Genomic DNA, 27289 nt, shown 5'->3' on the forward strand with positions numbered 1-27289 from the left:
AGGTATTTCTATTTTTAACTTTTTGAGAAATCTCCATACTGTTTTCCATAATGGCTGTACCAGTTTGCATTCTCACCAACAGTGTATGAGGGTTCCTTTTTCTCCACAGCCTCTCCAACATTTGTCACTCTTGGTTTTGGATATTTTTGCCATTCTAACAGGTGTAAGGTGATATCTTAGTGTAGTTTTGATTTGCATTTCCCTGATGACTAGTGATGATGAGCATCTTTTCATGTGTCTATTGGCCATCCGTATATCTTCTTTGGAGAAATGTCTGTTCATGTCCCCTGCCCATTTTTTGACTGGGTTGTTTGATTTTTTGTTGTTGAGCTGTGTGAGTTCTTTATATTTTATGGAGATTAACCCTTTGTCGGATAAATAACTTGTAAATATTTTTTCCCAATTAGTGGGCTGTTTTTTTGTTTCAGTCCTGTTTGCTCTTGCCATGAAGAAGTTCTTTAGTCTGATGAAGTCCCATTTGTTTATTCTTTCTATTGTTTCCCTCGTCTGAGGGGTTATGGTGTCCGAAAAGATTCTTTTGAAACTCATGTCAAAGAGTGTACTGCCTATATTCTCTTCTAGAAGACTTATTGTTTCAGGCCTAATCTTTAGGTCTTTGATCCATTTTGAGTTTATTTTAGTGAATGGTGAAAAAGAATAGTCAATTTTCATTCTTTTACATGTGGCTGTCCAGTTTTCCCAGCACCATTTGTTGAAGAGACTTTCTTTTCTCCACTGTAGGCCCTCAGCTCCTTAGTCAAAGATTAGCTGTCCATAGATAAGTAGTTTTATTTCTGGGCTTTGAATTCTGTTCCATTGATCTGTGGACCTGTTTTTCTACCAGTACCATGCTGTTTTGATTACCGTAGCTTTGTAGTATGCTTTGAAGTCAGGGATTGTGATGCCTCCAGCTTTGTTCTTCTTTCTCAGGATTGCTTTAGCAATTCGGGGTCTTTTGTTGCCCCATATGAATTTTAGGATTCTTTGTTCAATTTCTGTAAAGAATGTCATTGGGATTCTGATTGGGATAGCGTTGAATCTGCAGATTGCTTTAGGAAGTATGGACATTTTAACTATTTTTATTCTTCCAATCCATGTGCATGGAATGTCTTTCCATCTCTTTATGTCGTCATCGACTTCTTCCAAGAAAGTCTTGTAGTTTTCGTTGTATAGATCTTTCACTTCCTTGGTTAAATTTATCCCAAGGTATTTTACTCTTTTTGTTGCGATTGTGAATGGGATTGAGTTTTTGAGATCTTTTTCTGTTAGTTCATTGTTAGTGTAGAAATGCTACTGATTTATGTATGTTGATTTTATACCCTGCAACTTTGCTGTAGCTGTTGATTGTTTCTAATAGTTTTCCTACAGATTCTTTGGGGTTTTCTATATATAAGATCATGTCATCTGCAAACAGCAAGAGTTTTACTTCTTCATTGCCTATTTGGATTCCTTTTATTTCTTTTTCCTGCCGAATTTCTCTGGCCAACACCTCCAGTACTATGTCGAATAAGAGTGGTGAAAGTGGGCACCCTTGTCTTGTTCCTGTTCTGAGAGGGATGGGTTTCAGTTTTTATCTGTTGACTATGATGTTGGCTGTGTGTATGTCATATTTGGCGTTTATTATGTTGAGGAATTTTCCTTCTATACCTATTTTATTGAGGGTTTTTATCATAAATGGATGTTGGATCTTGTCAAATGCTTTCTCTGCATCTATTGAGATGATCATGTGGTTTTTGTTTCTCAATTTGTTAATGTAGTGAATCACGCTGATTGACTTGCGGATGTTGAACCATCCCTGTGTCCCTGGTATAAATCCCACTTGATCATGGTGTATAATCTTTTTGATGTACTGCTCTATTCGGTTTGCCAGAATTTTGTTGAGGATTTTTGCATCTATGTTCATCTGTGATATTGGCCTGTAGTTTTCCTTCTTTGTGCTGTCCTTGTCAGGTGTGGGGATCAGGGTGATGTTGGCTTCATAGAATGTGTTAGGGAGTGTTCCCTCTTCCTCAATTTTCTGGAATAGTTTGAGAAGGATAGGTATTAAATCTTCTTTGAATGTTTGGTAGAATTCTCCAGAGAAGCCGTCTGGTCCTGGACTCTTATTTTTGGGGAGGTTTTTGATTACTGTTTCTATTTCTTTACTTGTGATTGGTCTATTCAGATTCTCTATTTCTTCCTGATTCAGTTTGGGGAGGTTGCATGAGTCTAGGAATTTATCCATTTCTTCTAGGTTGTTCAATTTGTTGACATATAGTTTTTCATAGTATTCTCTTATGATCCTTTGTATTTCTTCAATATCTGTTGTGATTTCTCCTCTCTCATTTCTAATTTTATTTATTTGAGACTTCTCTCTTTTTTTCTTAGTGAGTCTGGCCAAGAGTTTATTGATTTTGTTAATTTTTTTGAAGAACCAACTCTTTGTTTCACTGATCCTTTCTACTGTCTTTTTTGTTTCAATATCATTTATTTCTGCTTTAATTTTTATTATTTCCCTCCTTCTACTGACTTTGGGCTTAGTTTGCTCTTCTTTTTCTAATTCTGTTAGGTGTTGTTTGAGGTTGTTCACGTAAGATTTTTCTTGCTTATTGAGGTGAGCCTGTATTGCAATGAATTTCCCTCTTAGGACTGCCTTTGCTGCGTCCCAAATAAGTTGGTATGGTGTGTTTTCATTTTCATTTGTCTCCAGATAATATTTGATTTCTTCTTTAATTTCTTCAATAATCCACTGTTTGTTCAGTAGCATGTCTAAATTTTCAATTTTTAAAATACATATTCCATGGGCTGGCCCCATGGCTGAGTGGTTAAATTCGCGCGCTCTGCTTTGGTGGCCGGGGCTCGCTGGTTCGGATCCTGGGAGTGGACATGGCACTGCTCGTTGGGCTACGTTGAGGTGGCGTCCCACATGCCACAACTGGAGGGACCCACAACTAAAATATACAACTATGTACTGAGGGGATTTGAGGAGAAAAAGCAGAAGAAGAAAAAAAAAAACAAAAAAGAAGATTGGCAACAGCTGTTAGCTCAGGTGCCAATCTTTAAAAAAATAATAACAATAAATAAAGAAAATACATATTCCAAACACTTTAGAAGACAGTCTGATTAAAAGTAAATAAATCTAAAATAAAAAAGTCACAAAAAGAATGCACATCATTTAAGGGTCAATACTGTGTGCACATTTTCTAAATAAGAACTGTGTTTTAACAAGCTCAGTCAGTCAATCATAACTGCTACAATGAATTAACGGAAGTCCACTAGTATAGTACAGATAAGATACTTACTATAAATACTAAGGCATATATTTCATTAACAAACTACGACAATTTAGAAAGAAGGATCTCTGAAATTGTTGGTTTGTTTTTATGTATACTTCAATCAACAAGTGCCTAAAATGATTTATGGCATTTCGAAGAAGGACATACAACACAGCAAGATATAGGAGATTGAACACTTAGGGGAAAAGTGAGGCAGAAAGAGAACAAGTAGCGTATGAAATGGAACCAGGACTGAGGTTACCAGGTAAAATGTATGCCATCAAATCCTCAATATTTGCCAGAGAGTAGCACTTTTGGTTCCAAAAGATAACTAACTGGCCAGCAAACACCCTGGAAATCATCTCTGAAGTCCTCCCCTTCTTTCACCCAGCCCACCAGATGCTCTAAATTCCTAACAGTTCCTCCCGCATCCTCTGGATTGGTCCCCTTTCTTCAACCCCCTTTTCCTACCCTCTCTGTTTAGCTGACTTGTGCTGATCCTTATTGAAATCTTTCTTACTGCTTCCTAGATGGTTCAGACGTTTCCAATACTTGCTTCCAGAGCCTAGGGACTGTAGAGTATGTTCCCTACAATCGGCCTGGTACAGAGAAGGTACTCAAGTATTTGCCAAATGATGAAAGAACAAATGCATCAACATCTTTAACAACATTCTCACAGCAAATGTAGTGACACATTTCATAGATCAGTTTCTTATAACCACCATCAACACGGAGTGACTCAACAAGTCAAATGCCATATTAATAAATAAATTATTACTGACTTCACTAAATAACACCACAGAGGGCAAATGTGAATGTGGTGCAAGGTTATAACCGTCTGAAGGTTTGGTTGGCTTAGTTCAAGGAATAGTGGCTAAAACACAGAGAAAGAGAATATGGAGAAGAGGCTGACGGACAGGATCAGAGTACACGTGTGTGTCGGGTTTTGAGTTATAAATTCCTGGACATTTTCATATATTTCTTTGTCCAATTTTCTATGGTTTTTTTATCCACAGCTTTCAACAGAATCTCAAAGGAAACCTGAGATAACAAGGTCAAAAACCACTGAAAAGAAACTAATTAATGGTCTTTCCTTTACGTAATCTTCTGTAAATACTATTTCTCTCAATCAGTTTTTGCTCCATATTGAGTGACACTGAGTTTGTACTATACATCCTGACAAATACTACAGTATACTTCTATGAGGTTAACTGCTAAGCACAGAGACGCGGGATCAACAATTAGTGGGACTGTGGCAGGGGGAGGACAGACTTGACACTCTTTGTAAAAACAAAAGCAAAACAAGGCACTTAAGGTCATTTTACCCGCCCTCAGAAACGGCTGGCATTTCTGAAAGAATACTGCAGATAGTGCCTAGATTCACCAGAGATAACTGAGGATCTTAAAGATTATCCTCAAAAATTCTGGATCTAACTCTGAGATGGGGTGGGGGAATCAGAGCCGTATATGGTATACAGTATTGTGCAAAAAAAGTGAAATTACTTCTAGTAGCACCTGAAAGCATAATTCTGTCGTATTTTTCATTGATTATAATAACATTTTCTAAAACGTTATTTGTGACTTCAGATTTTAGTTCATCTAACGTTTGATTAAATTTTATTTCCAACACAAAAGTTCTAAAAGATACCTTAGAATAGCTGCCCACAAACTATTACAGTATATCCCTTGCTTTGTCAACTGCTTTAAAGATCAAGGAAACCTTTTGGAAACATACACTGGCACTCTGGACATGCTGACCCCAAACTCCTTTTCCATGGGACAAAGTAATCTGCAGTAATTTCAGCATCTGTAGGAAATACTTTAATTGAAACCACCTGTTACCCCACCACCCAATCCCTGCCAGTATTTTAGCATTTCCTTAAGTCTTTGTGTAGTATATTTTCTGCAAATACTCAGTTTTTTATCTAGCATTTCTTCACATTAACTTTCCCTCCTCTCCCACACTAAAACCACCTAAGGCTTATCACTGTGAATGACTGTTTCATGTTATACCACCTAAAGGATGTACCAACATTTACTAAACCATACGCCTGAACACCTTTCTAATATTACAACTACTGTGATCAAAGCTTTCTGCAAAGCTTTTGGAAAAAATGTTCACAATGTGTGCGCACCTGCATACACACACACACTCAAACAACATACCAGAATCACACAAAAACTGCATTAATATTTAACATCATTTGGATTAAAATAATGTTATATGCAAATATTAACATTTTTAGTCCCAAATGAAGCAGGGATTTCTTATTCAATTGAAAATTTCATATACTCATTATCAAAGATGAGCTAGTACCCACATCCATGGGAGGAAAGCCCTCCTTGAGGAATGGTACATTGTGATACAATCAGAGAACAGAAATCAAGTCATCATGTTCTGTATTTGCCACATCTTAGGAAACAATTCTTTGCTTATGAGCAGGGACACAAACTAGAAAATGATTCTTGATTTCAAGTTTCAAGGAGCAGTCTCTCTGGTTTACTGCAGGTACCCTAAAACACACATGTGACTATCTATAGCAGAAACATATCCCTATTTCCATACACTAGCCAACCTTAAGAAACACAGTGTACGATTCACTAAGAAAAAAACTGAAAAATGTACATGATACATATCTCAGTATAAATCACCACTTGTAGTAGCAGAAGCAGGAGTAATAACTTACATTTACTGAGTGCTTACTATGTCTAGAAACATCAAATTTAATTTTCACAAACCCTCTATATAGGTATGATTACTCTCCCAATTAATAGATGAAGAAACAGGCTTAGAGTTCTACATTCAGTGTTCAAGGTCTCAGAGCTAGGATTCCATTTCCAAGATCGAGCTCTTCCCCACCGCATCATACTGTCTGTTTTCTTCCTAACTACCTTATCTCTATTGAGAAATCTTCACCCAGCTTTCCACCTTTGCCCTTAAATGTTTATAGTAGATGTTGGCAACATTCTCTGCAGTTACTTTCCAAATTGCCTAGTTTCAATTAGGAGCATTTCTACATACACAATGATCAACCTGCTAATATCTGGCTAATGATTACTATCTGGTTAACAAAATAAGCTTCTTTAAAAGAGACAGGAGTCAGGTTTAGTGTCTAAAATACTGAAGTTCAAACGGCTTGTCCAAAACTACCCAAAAGCCAATTTGGCTCTCAAATAGTTTTGCTTAGTGATATTAATATCACATGAACCAAATCTCTGGAGAGTTCTGAGGGTTTAATGTTCTTCAGAGTAGATAAAAAGATTTTTAAGTGAAGATCTATAAAATACATCGAGTTTACCTCCAGGCTTCACCATCATGCCATACCAAGCAGTCATACACAGGGCCAGGATCACTGTATTTTTTCTCAAAAGAATTTAGCAATTCCACTTGACTTTGAAGCTCCTCTTTGATTAGTTTATTTGCCTAATCAATCAGAAAATACATTAATATTAGCACATTTTGTACTCTTGAAAAGTTATATTAACATACAACCAAAGACACAGTGTGACTCAATAGTAAAGTCCTTTTACCCTGGAAAAACGTAAGAAAATTTTCTTGTTATATCTATGCAACTTGTAGTTCAATTTAATGAAGCCGATATTAATATGGTAAACATTTAAAAAATAATACTTCTTTTACTCAATCTCTCATTCAGTCACTCTCACTCCACCTGCTTTGGGAAAGATACTGTGCTACACGTTGGTGCTATCATTTGGCCAAGATATGTTGGTCACATATCTTTAATCTGTATACAGTCACATGTTGCTTAACAAAGGGAATACGTTCTGAGAAACGCTCTGTTAGGCGATTTCATCATTGTGTGAACATCATGGAGGGTACTTACACAAACCTGGATGGCAGAGCCTGCTACACACCTAGACTCTATGGTACTAATCTTATGGGACCACTATCATATATGCAGCCCATTGTTGACCAAAAGGTCATTGTGTAGTGCATGACTAACTCATTTCCAAAAGTAGCTCTAAAATTGCCATAAAATAGGCTATCTACAGTCTTTTATATCAGGATTATTTCCATTTCAAATCTGTTTCTTAAGAACCCAAATAAATAATAGAAACCATGAATCACCTCTTCTAGAATTTGCCACATTAAATACATACTATATTCATGACCATGTACATATAAGCTGCTACTTAACCATTTGATCTATAAACATGAGAATTTCACATTCTTCAACCTAAGTATTAGTTTAACTACATACTACATTAGACTGCTCTACATTAACCTGAATAAAAATTTAATTTTCACATGTTCCAAAAATCTTAAATTATGCTTTTTTATTTATTCAACATATTTAACATTTACTCCTCCTTAAAGAAACAATTATATCGACATGTTTGATACACAAAATAAAATAAAATGTACAATTAAATCTAGATCCCTCTTTTACAAAGTTAGCTGTATATGGGTAGCACCTGAAATCCTACATTTAATCTGTCTAATAAGAGGCTGAAACACAAATATTGATCTCATAGAAAATTATACAGCTGTTAAAAAAGGATGATGTACACAGATTAAGGAAATAAAAATTAAATACGCATATGGAGATACATACAAACCAGCAGTCCTGGGGAACTTTTAAAAATGCCTGCCTCCCTGAAAGGTTTTAATTTAATTCCTCTCTAGGGTGCAAGCACTGGCAGTTTCTAAAGCTCTTCAAGTGACTTTAATATGCAGCCAGGGATGAGAACCACTAAAACGATTCCATTTTTGATTAAGAAAAGGTAGATGCATACATAAAAGAAAAACCTAGAAAGATACACATCAAGCTGTTATCATCCTTGCGGGTGGCCTTGTGGAGCCCTTCATTTGCTACTTTATTACCCGTGCTGTCCAAAAGTTTCTGCAACTAGCACATATTTCTTTCATAATAAACCAAGGTGTAATTTTCATTTTATAAATTGATTTTAAAAAGTTTGATGGCTATTTAAGGATGTAGAACAATGGGTGCTCTCATATACTTCTTGTGGAAATAGGAATTGATACTACCACTTTATGACCTACCAAGAGACACCCACAAGAATCTTCAAAATAGCATTTCTTGTGATAGCCAAAATTGAAAAAAAAGTATCAATCTGCAGAATGGACACATCAACTGTGGTGCATCCATCACACTGCAACAAAAGTGAACAAACCACTTCAGCATCCCACACATGTACGAATCTCACAAACACAACCTGAGTGAGACCACCCACACATGAAAGAACATACACTGCTTCCATTTTACAAAGTTCAAAACAGGCCAAATCATTCAACAGTGTTAGAAGTCAGGATGGTGGTGGCCTCTGGGTAGGAGGGAGGGAGCAAAGCTTAGGAAGAGGCACGAGAGGGAGTCTGGGTGCTGCTTATATTGGACAGTTCACTTGGTGATAAATCATGACTACAGACTTAGAATTTATGCACTTTTACATGTGTATTGTATGTTCACTACGAAGGTTTTAAAAGTTGATACATACATATCTAAATTGATTTCAGGATAAATAATAGACGAAAAATTAGTAAAATTAAACAACTTAAAACTTGTGAAAAAACACTTGATTAATTCTCTAAGGACTCTATGGTAATAGGACTATATGGTAATGTTTAAGTAAAAGCGACTAGCACCAACTTGAGAAGGGCAATTGTTGGCAACATCAAATTCTTCCTGTTTTCTACAGGCTTCTGCAAGGGCCACTCTGTGAACAGGGTCCCAGATTTTTTCCTTCCGTTCTTTCTGCAAAGAGAAAAAAATTACCTTACAATGAGGTTGACAAATACTGGGTAAACAAATATGGGTAAACCCAGACAGTCATTTATATATGGACTTAGTTCTTATCAGCTGTGATGCTCCATAATTCTTACACAGAGGTTTAAAAAAAATCGTTTATAATCAAGTTGATAAAGCAATGGAACAATTATTGATTAGGTAATTCACTGCACCTAGGTTTTAAAAGAACAAGTTTACCACAGCACATTCAAACATATTTTTATACATCATGTGCCCCAATTTAAATCCTTCTCTTCTCTAAGAATGAATAATGCCATGTCAGATAAGTGACTGAATTCCCAGTCATTAAGTAGAGGCAAGTTCTGTATTCCGCACCCTTCCAGAACTGGGCAATGCCCTCAGCCAAGTGCAAGCAGAGGACAGGAACGAGATTGCAGCTGCATTTTGATGGACATGCAGGCTTCCTCAATTTCCTCCCTCTCTAGCTTATTTTTTTCCAGCCTCTTTGACTTGATAGGGTTCTTTGTTACTGAAATTGTTACTTACCTTCATCTCCAGCGTCTTTAACCCATAGTGCCTCCCAATGGGAGTCTGCCAGTTAAAGAAATCCTTTCTAGTAAAACAATCAACTGAGCTGAGGAGGAGGTCTGCTTTAACCCAACCACTCTATATTTGCATTACTTTGTACCTTATCCACACAGTTGATTAAATTTAGTATAGTGCATAAAAATGCTGTCCTGTCTATGTGTATTTCAGCTTGAAATTTTAAAAATAAAATAGTATTCAATTAACATTATGTGCATTATTATATTACTTATCCATTTGCTTTTGGGGCAGAATGACTGGAATCTGAAAAGTAAGATTACATCATATGTAATATACTGAGTAACTTATGGTTCATAGAGCCCTAGAGAAACAAATAGCAATATTACGATTAGATGGAAGGGCCCACAGGTCTGACCCATCAGGCTCATTTTCAAGGATTATACCTTGTTTTCCAGCTGAAACCCTGAATCTGTGTCAGCTACTAGTGCTCCAGCAATCTTCTCCAGCAGCCCTGTCAAACATGGTAGCCACTAGCCCATGTTGTTATTTAAACTTAAACTTTAAAATATTACATAAAATTAAGATTTCAGTAACTGAGTCATACCAGCCACATTTCAAGTTCTCAATGACTACCTGTGACTAGTGGTATAATGAATAGATACTGAACATTTTGAACATTTCCGTCATCACTGAAAAAGGTCTACTGAATACCGCTGTTTCAAAGCAGGTCCCTTAACACTCAGTGTACAATTCTTATTCTCTAATGACAGACTTGTGTTTCCTATACTTCAGCTGCTTTAGGTCTGAGTAACCCTTTCCTTAACACTAAAGATGGCTAACTGGAAGCAAGAAGGCTAGTTAAACAGTAATAAAAATGTGGCAAATTATCATAGAAACTATAGGAACAGGAATAAACAAGGCAGTACGAACTTCAAGTTAACTGCCCTTAACCTTTTGAGGTAAAGTCCTTCAAAAATCCAATGAAAGCATACCCCATCTTCCAGAAAGACATAAAAACATAAAAATTTGAATATAATTTCAGGGTTTTCACAGATTCCCTAAGCTTATGCATGTACTGAAGATTAAGAACATTCCACTGAACAGAATCTTTCTTCAAGCAGTCATCATTTGAAACCCTTAGCCCCCCAAATAATTAAGAGTTAGTGAGATTTTATATCTCACTAGATTGTACTAGACTGTACATTACCTGTATCCTTTCCTTGAGAGCCTTTGGATAGAAGTCATAGCCATTTTTTATGCCAATGTGATACCTGCCTGAGGGATTTATCCAACTCGCAGGAATCTGTAGGAAAGAAGTGAATTATTCTCTCATTAAATGCTTCCCAATTCCAATGATACACTACTAAGGAAAAAGATATCTTACTTTTATCCCAATGGCTCAACTTGGATGAGCAGGCTCACATATCAGAGCAATATTTTTAATATTCTAAGTTGCCACTTAATATTTCTCTGGCTCCTTTTTTCTCATCCATAAATAAGAGGGTTCAACTGGAATGCCTTTCATTGATACGATGCTTCATAGTTTATAAAGTGCTTTCAGCATGCGCTACCCCATTAAACCATGAAGATCTCTAGTTCCCAAGCATCAGCAACACCTAACCTACTGCTTCACCATTCTACTGCCCAGCAAGAGGGGAAACAAGTTACAGAGCCTCTCTACCCTTAAGATTTCCTGTTAAGAAAAAGAACTTCACTCTTGTCTATGACACAACAGGGATAATGCTTAGATATTAAGAAAGAGCTCTTTGAGTTCTTAAGAAAAAACTCCTATAAGATCATGTTAATTATATATAACATATAAGTCTTTTCAACTATCGCAAAGTATTTAAAAATAATACTTAAGCTTATAATTAAGAGAATGATGTAAAGAGTACGTCCAGTTTACAAATGGAGAAAGCAAAGAAGCAAAAAGAAATTATATTGCCTGCCCAAACAACAAGAAGGTGGAAAAGAAAACTGGAACCTAGTCTATCACGGAAACAAAAGTCCAGTGTAAAGGATATGGGATTTAAAGTCAGATAAACCTGGCTGTGAATCCAAACTCTATCACTAACTAGGTAGCACCCACAGGCTTCTACTTCCTGACGTGCAAGAGGAAGAAAATAATCCCTACCTTATGATTCTCATGAATAATAAAATGTACTGAACATCGACCAACTTGAAATGTCAATCAAGAAAATGTGGAGTATTCATATTCTTTGTAAGCACAGGACCCACGATCATTAAAAACAGCTTTTAAATGTGCATGAGTTATGACGTTGAACTATCAACCACTCAGAGTTGGGTGACTCATCACTTCTCACATATGCAATATCTTTAACTGACTCATCCCCACGTCCCTCATCAACTTATTCCCCAGGCAGGAAACCTCTGGATGAAATTTTCTCACAACTAAATAGAGGAAAACAATCATTCACAGGACTTCAAAGATCTACTCACTTTTTAAAAGCCTGCATATCAGTAATCATTTCTGAATCAATTAGATTTATGGAGTATATGAAATTTCAAATATGTTGGCATACAAATCAGTGCTTTTCATTCAAAACTTATCAACCTTCTTTAGAGAACAGGGATTCGTAACTGTAATATTCTTGCAACAGCCTGTGACATAACAACAATAATGAAGTGTTGCAACAACAAAAAGGTAGGTAGTCACCAACTGACAAATTCAAACAATATTTAATCAGGTGTCCCACTACACAGGTGGCTTTGTAACCCTAGGCTAGTGGTAATTTCTTTGTACAAAGAGATTATAAAAAGCTACAAAATGCCAAAGGATTAAATGGAATAACTAATTAAAATAACTGCAAAATAAACAACTGTTAACACATATTTAATCACAATTACTTAAGATATATGTAACATAATAGAAACAATCCAATAGACATAATTTATATTTAATTATAAATGAAACCAAAATCTGAAGGGTCTATCTCAAATCACTACAATGTAATTTCTCACAATAAAAGCAGACTAGTTATTTACAAAACTTAAACTAAAAAAATCAGAAAATAAAAGTTATTTATAATTATGGTTCTGCTCTCCAAACTTAACCAAATTAAAGTAAAGCTAACTTTACTCTATGAGGCAATTAGGGAATATGTCATTTTACATACTTGAATATTCTATACAAATGAAGTTATTTTTAGTCTCTTTAAGAATCAAAGCTTTATATTTAGACCATTTTAAGTTGATCCCTTTAAAATAGTTTTAATTACATGGAACTACAATATAATAAGACTGATTTTCATACGAGAAACAGAATCTCTTTAATTACTAATTACACCTCATTTCCTTGACTCTATCAAAGAAAAGATGGCTAACAAAGATTTTCTTAATGAGTCAAGTGTCATCAAAAGTGTTAATGTTTCATGAGGTAAAATCCTGTCCAGAGTTTTTCTGCCTGAAAATTCTATTTCCAATTTGTCAGCTTCCCGCACTGCCAGTTCACATGTACACTTTCCTTTAGCTGTCACTGCATCCATCTAGGGTGCTAAATCTGGCCAAGTCATTCATTGTGGCTGGACTTAACCATGTTTTAATATGCAAAGCTAAATATTGATGATTTAAAAAAATGACTTCAAGTTGAAAGTGGTAAAATTTAAGAAGCACTGTGCACCCTTCCAAAATGCTGCTAAAATCAGAATAAGGAAATCAGAATAAGGAAAAAGAAAAAAACCACATTGTGAAGGTTGCAAAGTAAAAGACACTAAAAATTAGTGGGGAAATTACAGAATTTTAATACATGGTGTTGAGACAACTGGATCTTCAGATGGGAAAAACAAATATAGGACACTTGTTTTGAACTAAGCATAAAATCAATTCCAGGTGAATTATAGAAAAATGAAAAGAAAAATGGTGAAAGTTTTCAGAAAATAATATAGGCAAATATCTTCATAATCTTGGGGTTAGAAAATATTTCTTAAGACATGAAAAGCCCTAATCAAAGAAACAAAGATTGATACTACACTACATCAAACTTAAGAACTTCTATTCATCAAATGACATTGTTTGGAAAGTGAAAATATAAGTGCAGAATGGGAGAAGACACCACATGCACTCAAAGGACAGGCATTGAGAGCCTATAACAAATTCTGTGGATCAGTAAGAAAACAACAGACAACTCAGTGTAAAAAAAAAAGGGCAAATAACTTGAACAGGCACTTCACAAAGAGGAAACGCAAATGTCTAAACAACACATCAAAAGGTGCTCAATCTGATCAGTAATTAGAGAAATGCAAACTAAAACCATAATGTGAAACACTTAGATTCCTAGCATATTTGCAAAAATTAAAAAGCCTAAAAACACCAAGTACTAGTGCAACTGCTAAAGCACTCACACACTGCTAGTGGAAATGCATTTTAGTACAAACATCTGGACAAACTGGCGTCACTTAGTAAAGGAGCATCTCCACGACGCAGCAATTCCACCCCTAGGTACACATCCTGGGGCTATCTAGACACATGTGCACAGGATATGGGCACAAGCACGCTCTCTAAAGGATTGTTAGTGACAGTCCCAAACTGGAAACAACTCAACTGTTGATGAGCAGAATGGAGAGAATGTGGTATATACACACCATGGCTACTGCACAGCTATGAGACTGAGCAAACCATCACCATATGCAGCATCACGGCTGAATCCCACGAATCGCACAAACCCCCAGGAAGAGAAGACGTAAAATGACACATAAGTAACTGATCACCAGTTTCTCAAGAAGGCCTAGGGCCAGCATCCTTAGAGAATGAGATTTCTGGAATGTTCAAAGCACTTAACTAGAACTAGATCTTAAACGGGGAGAAGAATTAGACATTAACCATCAGCAGTTTATGGGCTACTTGGAAGCAGGAGAAACAGAATATAGATATTTAATTCATTTTTAAAGCATGGTTAAGTCAAAGAAACTTGAAGACTTTACTGTGTTGCCTTCTGAAAACTGAAGAACTCTGAGAGATTCAACTAGCCAGGATCCCAGTGCCTAATAACATTATTCTGTTTAATAACTCCTGTAGAATCCTGAACACCTGCACATACTTGAACATGTGCATAAGTATGTTCTGTATGGATGGAGAAGGGAGCTAGAACCAAGAAGACTGGTGGAAAGTTTGTATGAGGAACAATTAGACTCCCGCTGCCCATCCCACATCCTGCACAAAGCTGACCAACCAGGCAACTTCCCCAACTTGAACCCGAGAGAAGGTGGGATGTCAACTTTCTGGAGAGGTTGACACAGCAGAGGGGAGAGAGGAGACGTAGTGGAGAGTCCTTAAGAAAGCTCCCCAGGCACCTTTCAAGGAGTGAGTCCCTGAATGCTGGTAGCCAGGCTTATCTCTCACTCTTCCCCACAAACCCCAGGCCAAAAAGGCTAGGGTCCTCTTTGAGATAACTGGGCATCTCAATGGAAAAAAAAATATACTGTATACTGCTATCTTGGGGTCCTCCATGACAGTGTCATTATCCTGCAGTGAGACCCACATGGCAACACCCTGCACAAGCAGAAGCAGCTTCAATCACCTTTTATGTGCTTTGCTAAATAAGAGACGGCCAGGGATGACTAGATAGCTGAGGAAAAGCTCTCAAGTAAAAGGCAGAGCACAGGAAGAAGAGGAAGCAGAGGGAGGAGACGAGGAAGAGGGGAAGAAAGGGGAGGAGGGAGGACGGAGCAGTAGGTGAAGAAAAAAGGAGAGACGACAGGAGGAGGAGAACGGTAGGAAGGTGAGTACAAAGAGCAGGAAGAGAACAAAGATATAACTAGGGAAAAAATTTAAGACAATACTCTCACAGATAAAATGTAGACATGATAGAAAAATATGCTCTGAGTGAATACGAACAGACTTTTGCAATTAAAAATAACAGGCAAAATTTAATAAAATTCAATACAAGAGTTACAAGAAAATGTTGAGACAATCTCAGAAATCTCTCAGGAAGGAAAACACAAACAAAAGCAATGAAGAAACAGTATAAATACATAAGAAAATTGGAGGAGCAACTCAAGAGGTCCAAGGTCCAATTAACAGGAGTTCCAGATAAAAGACAGCAAAAACAGTGGGAGGAAGTAGCCCAAGAGACAATATAAGAAAACGTCTCAGACATGAAGGATCTGAGAGCTAAACCCTCTTCTTCCAGTATTAATTCTACAGACAAAAATCTAACACTAGAAAAAAAAAATTCAAGAAACAAAAAGTATGAGCATGTTATTTAAAACTCTGAAGATAATATATCAAAGACTTAACCCTGGTGGAACAGAAATTAGGGGTGGAGGGAAGACAAGCACGATAGGGGACTGAACTTGTCTTGCTACAAGCTTTGTACATTTTAAACTACACAGACACGCTGAATACTATTAACAATTAAATTAAAAGCCCTCACTATATTAATGGGCTGAGAATATCTAATAGTAGAGCTAAAGAAATATGTCACCAGATTGAGAAAAGATATAAACAGCACTCTATCAATTTTCTGCTCTTATTCCACAGCCATGTATGTGATCCACAGGAGTCTACCTTCGAGCACTAGTGACATCAGGAGTGCATGTGGTTCAGCTAAAGCATGGGCTAGTACCGCCATTTAAAAACAAATGACCGAGGATAACACTCCATGAGATTGTGAATCGGCCTGACTGGCTAGGAGCGCTCTCCACTTTCCCAGAGCACTGTAACTCACAGGAACCTCACATTTCTCTGTGAAACCTACTCCAGATAACAAGGGTGAGTCAAGGGGAAGACAGGCAAAACTCTAAAATAATTCAGGTGCCCAGAAACTCACTGCCCTGCAGTTTACAATCCTTTTTTTTTTTTGAAGAAAAAGCACATGGTGTATTAGTCATCTTGACCTGCCATAAGAAAATACCATAGACTGGGAAGTTTAAACAACAGAAACTTATTTTCCCACAGTTCTGAAGGTGGGAGTACATGATCAGGGCTGGAGTCTGGTGAGACTCCCTTGCTGGTTTTCAGGCACAGCTTTCTCACTGTGACCTCAAAGGCAAAGACAGAGAAAGGAAGTTCTCCCCTACAAGGGTGCTAATCCCATCATGAGCGCCCCAGCCTCATGACCTCATCTAAGCCTAATCCTCCCTCGAAGCTCCCATCTGCAAATACCTTCACATTGGGCGTTAGGGCTTCAAAATATGAATTTTGGGGTCACACAAACATTCAGTCCATAACACATGGAAAAGGAAGCAAAACTTGGATATTAATGTCTGCTATCTGCCTGTGATAGGTAGATTCTAAGATGACCCACGCCCTTGTAAAGTCCTCTCCCCTCAGTAAAGGCAGGACCTTTGAATATAATGAGATATCATTCCTGTGATTGCATATTCCAAAGCTGAGGAGATTTTGCAGATGCAATTAAGGTCCCTAATCAGGTGACTGAGTTAATCAAAAGGGAGATTACCCTGGTGGGCCTGACCTAATCAGGTGAGCTCTTTAAAAAGAGACTGGTGCCATGCCCAAGGTCAGACAGATTCTCTTGCTGGTCTTGAAAAAGCAAGGTGTTATGAATTCTACAGCTGCAAGGAATGAATTCTCCCAAAAACCACATGAACTTGGAAGATGATCCTGAGCCTCAGATGAGACCATGGTCTCAAATCAATATACCTGATAGCAGTCTTATGAGACCCTGAGCAGAGAACCACAAAAAGTCTTGCCTGGACTCCTGACCCATAGAAACAGTGAGATAATCAATGGAAGATTATGTGGTTTTAAGCTGCTAAATTTGTGTTAATTTGTTATGCAGCACAGAAAACTAATATACTGCCATGAGAATCTTATCCAACAGACAATGCTTAAACATAATTCACATAGACAGTAACAGATAAGAAGAGTTAAATAGTTAAATACCGCTCTTTAGAAATCTACATAATCACAAATTTATCTTCCAAACTAATCCTCCTTGTTGGTTTTTAAAGGTAAGAGTACCGAATCATAATCAAATTCTTGCCATCTAACAAACTCACTAGCTAATATCTCATGAACTGCTTTATGTTTGTTTTCTAATCATTGTTCACATCAGCTTACCCCAGCCTTTCTATCAACTATGTGGAATAAGACAAAGCCAGCCACCGAAGTCCATAAATATTAATACTTACATATTTCACATTTAACTTCCCAGAAGGCACAGAAAAAGATGAAGGCAAAACTGACATCTGATGACTTTTCCCACCTTGTCATCCAAAACTTAATATTTTTAGAATTTGGCAACCATACTGAAAAAGTTATCCCAATTCTAAGCCCACTATCAAACAACAAAAACAATGACTTCTAACGTGGCCCTTAATGATCCAGACCTGCTGATATTCACGCCCTTGTAAAACCTCCTCCCTATAAGTGTGTGCGGGATTTACAGACTCCCTCCTAATGAAAAGAACGTGGCAGAAGTGATGGGCTGTCACTGCTAACAGTGATCTATAAAAAGACCATGGCCTCCATCTGGGGAGGCTCTCTCGGATTGCTCACCCTGGGGAAGACAGCTGCAGGTTGCGGGAGAGACCCGGGTGGGGAGGAACCAAGCCTGCCCATAACCACAGACTCCCCCACCCCAACTCTTTCCCACTCACTCTGAGCCTTCAGATGAAACCACAGTGCTGGCCAACAGTTAGCAAGCTCAGGAGAGACCCTGAACGAGAGGCACCAGCTAAGTCACAACCCGATTCCTCCCTCACAGAAACTGTGAGATGATAAATGTTTGTTGTTTTAAACCACAAGGTTCTGAGGTAATTTGTTATACAGCAACAGGTAACTAATACTCACCATACCACCAAATGTAAGCTAAAAAGATTAGATGCTTTGAGGTGACAGTACAAAAAAAAAAGAAAAAATTCAATAAAAAGATAAAAGCTCCAACCTTAAGCACTCTTCCTGAGAGACCAATAATTTCCCCGTCTTTTGGCTCTACTACTGTGGCAGTATTCACATCACCACTTCCTGTTGTGTCAATGATATCAATGATTTTTGGTTTTCCATCAGTTGTAACCTGAAAATTAAGAGACAATTAAAACATGAATTAGATATTTTAGTTTTTTATCCTTAAAGAAAGCAACACCAACCCACATGTGTGCATATGTACACAAATGTAAAATATTCTATAAAATCTGCATTCATTTTAAAAAGAGAATTGAATTGTTTTAAACCAAAAGCCTGAAAAATACTAACAAGAAAATTTAATCATGGAAAACACCACAGAATCCTTCAAGTGGTTTCATATATTCAGTGAACAAATACTTACTGAGCATTTACTATGGGCCACACTCTGCTTTAGGTGCTGGGGCTAAGCAATAATCGATACACAAAAATCCCTGACCTTGGAGATCTTATGTCATATGGAGGCAATAAACAAATGAGTGAAATACATAACATGTCAGATGGTGATCATTACCATGGAGGAAAATTAAGCAGGGAAAGGAGACAGGTGGTACAGGGCTTTCAACTGTAACTAGGCTGGTCAAAGGTCTCACCGAGAAGGTAACATTTGAGAAAAGATCTGAAGAAGGGGAGCTTTGGGCTGGACAAATGAAAAACTTTAGGGGAAAAACGTTTAGTAGCATTTCATTATTGGATGCCACACTAGTACTCAAACTTACTAAGTCCAAAGTTCAAACTTAACACTCAAACTTGTTCCTCTGCAGGCTTTGCCGCCTCAGGAAATCAACACACACCCAGATGCTCAAGCCAGAAACTTAAAAGCCCTTCCCTGACTCTTCAGTTTACTCCCATCAAATCTGCCAGGAAGTCCTCCTAATTCTACCTTTAAAACAGAGTTCGAATCCATTTGCTCTTGATTTTGACTCCCAGTATCCTGATCCTCTGCGCACCACCATCTCTTGCTTTCATAATGTGGACACTTCCGTACAGGTCTCCCAGCCTCCATTCTTGGCCCCCACACCAAGATCAACAGAAAAACAAGCTGTTATTACGCCACTCCTCCGCTTAACACCCTGCAGCAGATTCACCCAGCACTGGATATAAAAAGCCTTTGCCGGATCTGACTCTGGCCACTCCCAGTCTCTCCCAGCTCTAACCACATTGGCCTTCTTTCAATTCCTGGAACGTGCCACGTTTTTTCCTGCCTCACAACTTTTTGCACATGGTCCTTTTTCTTGGACTTCTCTGTCCCTTCAGTTGTTCCACAGGGGTTCCAATCTCATCCTTCAGTTTTCTATTAAAACAGCACCCCTTCAGGAGGCCTCCCTTAAGACCTCTGTTAAGAAGCGGCCATCCTAACCCTGATTAATCGTCTCACTGTACCTCGTTTCCGTCAGAGAACTGAATTTGTAATTATACAGTTAGGTGACCCCGTACCTATTTCTACTATGAAAAGATGAGCTCTGTAAAGGCAGTGACTGTGTCTATTTTATTCACCAAATTACCCCAAACCCAGCAGTGCCTGTTAAGTACTCAATACATACTTAACTACCGAATGATCAGACACTAATTATGTAGCAGTAAGACTGACTTTCCTGAGGTCCGGTTTCTGGCCAGCCCACAAACTTTCATTTGGGCCATGCTGACGGCTACAGCTAACAGTAATACCGTATTTCCTTATTGCTTTTGTGGGGAAAAATCATTTCTGGGCTAGCTTTGCAGAGGGAATTTGTAGCAATCAGCACATATGTACTGAGTTACCAGGAGGAATCAGGCACGGAGACACAGACCCCCTACCCCAAGAAAGAAATAGGAATGCAAAAATGCCAACAGCATGAGAAGAGCACAAAGCCTTCGGACTCCTTTTCCACCTGGAGAATTCACTCTTTAAGATAAAGCTTAGTGTCTGTTTCTGAGTCTTCCCAGTCACATGCCCTTGTCCCCAACGCCAACTGCAGTGTCCTCAAAGCTCTGCAGTTAAGGTGAACGTGCAAGGAGGAGAGGGAAACTCACAGTGTGGAGGAAACACAGGTAGACATTTTTTTTTAGAAGGCAAAGCAAGAGGGTGGCTGCTGCACCCCAATCTCACATCACGTTGCCATCAAACGACCAGGGCTGACAGCTTTGTCAGGCACTGCACAGTTGTTATTTTCAGGTATGGTAATTCTTAAGTACATGTTTATTTCTTGGGGGCTGTCTACACTAGTAACAAGTAATTCTAATATACTCAGAAAGCTCAAAATCATAATTTAAAAACATCACAGTGGAAATCATACCAAACCCTGATAAGATTATAGTAAAACTTAAATCAGATACTGATTTTAAAGGGACCGGCTAAGTATCTTCAAGAATAAAATAAAATGAAAATAAAGTAATGAAGGAAAATGTAAGAAAATCTACCAAGATAAAAATGAAGATTAAAAGGACGTTAACAGTCTCCTATAAAGTTAAAACTAGCTAGATCATGTACTAAGAATACAGGAAAATAATCTATTTGTAAATGTATTCCAAATAAGTACATAATTTGAAAGAGACATCATAGTGCTAAGAGCACAGATCCATTATCTTCATCTCATTCAGTGAGCAACTTCAGTGAATCGAGATCAAGAATCACAAGAGATCACTAACAAGTCAGACACAGATCCCTCTCATTAGAAGCCTCATTATCAGTATGTGAGCAAAGAAGAAAGCCTAATGAGATTTAGTGGCTTATTTACCGTCTACTATTGCCACAAGCTTTATTACTAGGATCTCTCTCTCCCTCTCGTTAAAAATTCTTCTATGTGTAATTTTCTATCCATGCACTTCTTACTTCACCACTAGGTAAAGGCAACCACTCCACTGGAGATAATAAGACAAAAGAGGGAATTTGGGGTTAGGAAGGAGAGGTTTTAAAAAATGCAAACCAGCTGAGAATGTTGGAATGGAACTCTGAGAGAAGGAAAGGAGGACACTGAACTGCTACCATTAGAACTACACCCCTCACCTTTCAAGAGGGGAGGCATCACATGGAGGGAGGGACTGAAGGCAGGGACAATTATAATGAGTAAAGCTAAGGTAATAAGCCCTGCGTACTGGGTGAGAGACTGAGAAATGCTTACCAGGCGATGCTGGCTGGACAAAACAAAAACTGCCCACAGTTCTCCCCCATGGTCAGCAATCTAAGTTACTTTGTGTCTCTACTGAAACAGTTATGGTGGAGGAGTTGGTGAGGGTTGGGAGCTACCCACTAAACATTTGTGGAGGACCAGAACAAAAGGAGGGAAGTTAGCAAATTATCCTAAACAAAACAAAGGGAAGATATAAGTACTTAACTTGAAATCTCAGGGACGATACCAGAACTATTCTTTTAAGCAAAGGAAGATACTTCATAAACACTGTTAAATGACTATCATTCTGAGAACATAACGATGAATGAATAAAACAGGCTTTGCTTTCAGAAAGCTTACAATCCAGTTGGGAAGAGAGACAAGTAAAGAGATAACTGTAGTGTATAAATACTAAATAATGCAATAAATACTAACGGTAAGGACAGTATCTATGAAAGCATGGAAGAATACAAACCCAGCTTGGGAGAATCAGGGAAGGTAACTGAAGGAAAGGAAAGAAAAAGTAAAATTAATTGATAGTACCCTCTATCAGCGACCAATTAGATATCTATGATACTTAGTGAACTTTTATATATTAGTGAATGTAAAAATAGAAAGATTTTTATAGGACTACTTGTACCCTCCTTCCCCAAACCATTTTTTCTCTATGAGGAAATTATGTACATTATGCACATCTATACATTTTTTCCATTCAGCAAAAATATTTAACATTGTGACATTTTATACAAAATAAATTTGGATATATGCTTTCAAGGAATTTTAACTTAACCAGGAAAAATGTATGTGAACAGAAATACAAAAATGAAACATTTTAAGTGCTACAGGGGGTATGAACAAATTGCTATGAGAGCAAAGAGGGGAAAAAAAAGAACTGTTAGCCCGAGTTGGGCCTTCTTCGCCGTTGAACCCCCAGGTCCTCGCACAACAACCGAGACATACACACCAATACATGGTGGGGGATAACTTAAATCAGCAGATATCCCAGAAGGTAATGGTGTCAAGACCCAGCCGGGACTTAAAGGATTAAGCAGGAGTTTACAGGTGATTGAAGGCAGCCTGCTGGCAGATTAAACTCCACGTGCAAAGGCAGGTGTTGAGGAAAGACCCGAATCATTTGGGTGAATGGAAAAGAATGAAATGTTGAAGGCAGACGCACCGGGCAAATGGTGGGTGGGGGTGGAGTGGATATGGACAGAGGAAATAGTGAGAAGAGAACTAAGGCTACATGAGGAGGTGGAGTGGGGATGCTGAAGGGCCATACAAAGTTCAAATTTTGGGATTTTTTATGCAAAGGCAACTGGGATGCTAAAATAGTTTTGTCTCCTATTAAACAAGGCTGTAATGGAAGGTTTTTTTTTTTTAAGGAAAATAACTTTGGCAATGTGACAGATGGATCAATGTGAAGCAAGACTGGTGGCAGGGAGACCCATGGCTTACTGCCTATTTATTTCCAGGTCCAGTCCAAGCCCCAGCTCTGGTCTGTGAAGCCTGACTGGTCCAGCTCTGGCTGGTCCCCTGATCAATCTCTGTAACAGTGACAGTCTGCAGGACTACATCATCTTTTAATACAACATCAGGCACCTGGCATGTGCCTGAATATTTGCTGAGGAAAGAGTTAATCACTTACGTAATTATCACTCCTCTCACGCTGTCCACCCTCCACTTTTAACAAACCCACACAGCTGTCACAAGAGAATAGGGCCCAAGGCAGTTACCAAAGAAGGAGACAACCCAATGCGTTCTTCAAAGTTTCCACTCGTGCCTCTAGTCCTCTACTCAGACCCCATCTGGCTTTCTCAAGGTCCAGTTCGGCCTCCTCTTCCTCCTATTTCCTTCTTTCCTTCCTTTTATTTCTAACCACCACAATCTTATGGTAATGTATGCATAGATCTACAAAATAAATTTGTTAAAGGTAAGGGGGGGAAAAAAACCTTAAAAATTCACTCATGTTTGCAAACCATTACTGAATTTTCTTTTGGCTGGCTGTGTTTAGGTCACTCTCTCTGAGTTACAGTTACAAGAATTGTTTTCATTTTACTTCAATATTTTATTGCTCAAACATTTGTTGTTACATGCAAATATCTAATGCATATTCATATTTATCCTTCAGCTAGTGATTTAAGATGCAACATAAACTCCTACTAAACATCCCTGCTTTAAAAAACTAGTGTCTATTTAACACTTTTCTTGAGCATTTTAAAAAGTTACATGTAACTGATCTCAATCAATTTTCACAGCAACACAGTGGGATGAGAATTACTGTTACTTTACAGAATGTAACGGAATAACGTGATAAGCAGATATGGGAAATTCCACAAGACCATTTTTACTGAGACAGTACTCCTCCAAACTCTTCTGATCCTCTCATTATCCTGACAAAAGAACCAGTGAACCACTTACTGTTCTCCTCCCACCTACCCCTATAAAAAGTAAACGTACACCACGACAGAACGGAAACCATTACTACTCTGTAATAAAGGCTCCATGAGGTGATAGCTGTCACTGTTGTAAGTCTTCCGAGCTATTAATACAACACCTGTACCACTAAGCTACCAGGAGGGACCTCATCACTAGCTCCTCTTGATTCACCACAGCTGCCTGGCAGGACCACCATAAGGGGTGCTGTACTCCAGAGTCCTGTTGCAGAATGAAGAGGAGGCGGCAAGATTTCGAGAGATTCTACACAGTCAGGAGACTGGTTCCCTTCCTACCCCGCATTACATTCTAACTTCCAAAATGCTACCTCAAGCATTAGAGAGCACAATAAGGGATCCAGAGGGAGAGGCTTGTGGAGAGGAAGAGAATTATTAAACTTCAGCGTTTAGTATAGAAAGGCAGGTAAGATACACAGATGAAGAACTCATACAAGGAAGAGATCAGCATACAGTAGGATTGGCCAGGTTAGACATTGGGAGATGGATCTTGAACAACGGTGAAATTTTATTACTGGATTTCAGTAAAAAGGCTAAGGCTAAATTTACAAAAGTCAAACTTTGAAGATTTTAAGCGGAATACCTTTGAGAGATTTTTAAAAATTACCTTTCAGTATTACCTTCTGACCAAATGATTTGAAAGGTGCCTAAGGCAAACTAAATAATTTTTAAAAATCGTAAAGTATGTTGTCTTATACTTTGAGGCTAAAAAAATACCGAAGCATAATTTAATAAAGTCTGCAGAGTTCGCCAAAAAAACTAAATTGGGTCCTTCTTATGTCAAAGACTAAGCCATGCGTTTCAATGACCCTAAACAAGTACACTGCAGAAGACGGTTTAAAAATAGAATGCATAAAACTACCAGAGGAAACAATTCCGGAAGTTGACCGAGTTATCTTCATGAAACCCGGCTTTCGTGTTTAAAGATATAAGAATTCTTCCCCCAACCAAATCTCTCGAACGACAGCCATAAAAATGAAGCCCTAATAGGTCATTTGTCCCCTCGCTATTTCCTCCCCACCCCACCCCCCTACAAATACCAAAAACTGTAAAATCTTCATTTGAAAATAGCAGGCACGGGTCGGTGCCCGAGACACGAGGGACCTGCGGAGGAAGGCGGTGTGGAGGGAAAGAGCCCGAGGGTCCAGGCCTGGCAGAGCCTGGGCAGGAACGGGCTTCCCGGGCGAAACGCGGACCCAGGCGCCCCGGCCAGCCGCGCCAGGCACGCCGCTTTGTCTGGGCCGGGATCACGGCCCAGACGAGCCCCGCGCCCGCCCTGCCCTCCGCCGCCTCCCGGTGCCCGGCTCCCGCTCGGCCACAGAGCGGGCTTCGGCCTGAGGGCTCGGAAGCCGCGTTCCTTCGGTGTCCCCGGCCGCCCGCCAGCTGCCCGCGCCCCGCGCCCGGGCCCTCAGCGGCTGCCGCACCTGCATGCCCGGAGCCCCGGGGTCGACCCCCGTGTCCAGGACGGCGATGAGCACCCCTCGCCCGTCATATTCCGGGTAGCGACAGAGGAAGGAGGCGGCCCCGGTCTCTTTCTTCGGGAGCAGGCCGTGGAAGGGGAAGGGCTCCTCAGTCGCGGCGGTGGCCATGGACGCAGGCTGGAGGACGAGGAAGAGGCAAACTGCCAGGCTGCGCGCGGACGAGCTGCCGGAGGACACCCCGGCGGCCGCGGGCCTGGGCGGGGGCGAGGGGCGGGGCCTGCCGCCAGCCAATCCCGGACCGCCAGGGCGAGGCGGCCAATCGCGTGCTGCTACGTAAGCCTTGGGCGCCGCTCTCAGGAGCCGAGCCGGAGTGTTGCCCGGGCCGCAGAGAAAGAGGCGGAGTCTGAGACACTGCTCGAGGGTTCGGTTCGGGAACCTGGGGTCTTAAAGAGACCCGCACTTGCGCTTTTCGGGAGAGAGCCGGCCTCCAAGCCAAGGGTCAGTGTGTCCCGGGCCGAAACTCTCCGAGGGACGGGGAAGGCATGGGCCGCCAACCTGGAGTAGCGGGAACAACCGCCGCTGGCAAGCGATGGTTTCCTAACTTGAGGTTGTGGACGAAACTTTTCGGTCCGCTGCTGCAGCAGGAGCCCCAGCTGACCCGAGGGAAGGGGCCGACTCACGCACCCTACCCGCCTGGGAGTCGTGGGATGTTGGCGAAACGCCCGGACATAAATTTTCGAAAGAGCGTTCTTTGATTCAATGCTGTAGGGTTTGTGTTCCCCTGCCGGTCTCGAGTGTGCCCCTTTGATGGGGGCTGAAGAGGAACAGGGTTGGGACGGGCCAGGGCTCCAGTCAACAGGAAGTGGGTTGTTGACGATTCAGTCGGCCTTGTAACCAGTAAAAAGTATGAGCCTGAAGTGGGCCCTTCCTATCCTCATTGCTTACCCTTGTCTTCCGGGATTGCTGAAAAACTTTTTTTTCTTCAAATTGAAGTTCCTGGTTGCTCCTTGAGGGCCTCCGCTCAATTATCTAGTCATACACTGCAGTTTTTCAGATTTACAGTGGCGGCTATCAGTTGCTGCATGCTGCACTAGTGGCCTTTTAGTGATTTTGATGTCTGTATTCATGCCAGGATAATCTTAGTCTTTTTGTGTGTGTGCCAGAGACCCCTTTGCCAATCTGGTGAAGCTTACAGACCCCTTCTCAGAGCAATGTTTTTAAACGCATAAAATGAAGTACATGATTATAAAGGAAATTATGTTGAAATATGGTTATCAAAATATTAAAAGCAACTTTGTTATATAGCAATAGTTTTGTATTTCTGTGTGTATATAGTAGTATGTGTGCTTTTTGTATTAAAAGGAGCTCGCACTAAATCTAATCAGCTTCCATAATTTCAAAATAGTGAAGAGCATAAATGATATTTTGAGATATCTGCAACAGCTGTACATTATAGTACCTGATTTTTATTGGTGACAAAGTAACAAACATTAACTGCTAATACTAGTCTGGTTATTGCCTACATCCTTAATTGAAGGGAACATTTAATTAAGAAGTTAGTGAAAATAAAGATGTATTTTTTTTCTACACAAGTTTTGAACCCCTCGGATTCTCTCATGGACCCCAGGTTAAGAATGCCTGATGTAAAGGGAAGTCCTATGTCGACCAGATTGCAATACACAGGATTTAAGAGATCCTCTGTGAAGTCTCAAATGTTACTATCATGGCTGTGCAGTGGTTTTAATTGATTACTTGGCCATTTATTCATAAGTCTTAGAGAAGCCTGTTCCCTTTAGTGGAGAGGAAAAGGAGAATAGTTGTTTTCCTTTCTATTCCCAACTGTGTTTATGTTACCCCTAGACAAGAACTTCAAATTGACGAGAAGAAAAGAGAAAGACAAACTCTCAGAAGATA

At 39.4% G+C, this 27289-nt stretch overlaps 1 protein-coding gene across 3 annotated transcripts in view; it reads right to left on the reverse strand.

Moving 5' to 3' along the window:
- The window catches only part of TPP2 (tripeptidyl peptidase 2), a 76179-nt gene extending 49552 nt beyond the window's left edge, over positions 1–26627 (reverse strand). Inside the window, exons 1-5 of one of the 3 annotated variants that reach the window (XM_046664310.1) lie at positions 25379–25665; positions 18396–18524; positions 10737–10832; positions 8885–8989; positions 6554–6678 (exon numbers count right to left, since the gene is read on the reverse strand). In XM_046664310.1, coding sequence (XP_046520266.1) covers positions 6554–6678; positions 8885–8989; positions 10737–10832; positions 18396–18524; positions 25379–25543 — 620 coding nt within the window. In that variant the 5' untranslated portion in view covers positions 25544–25665. Of the gene's footprint in view, positions 1–6553; positions 6679–8884; positions 8990–10736; positions 10833–18395; positions 18525–25378 lie in introns of all 3 variants that reach the window. The other 2 variants (XM_046664311.1, XM_046664312.1) reach the window with 2 other exon arrangements.
- Between the last annotated feature and the right edge of the window lie 662 nt (positions 26628–27289).

This window comes from Equus quagga, chromosome 6 (genome assembly GCF_021613505.1).
Source record: "Equus quagga isolate Etosha38 chromosome 6, UCLA_HA_Equagga_1.0, whole genome shotgun sequence".
Classification (NCBI taxonomy): domain Eukaryota; kingdom Metazoa; phylum Chordata; class Mammalia; order Perissodactyla; family Equidae; genus Equus; species Equus quagga.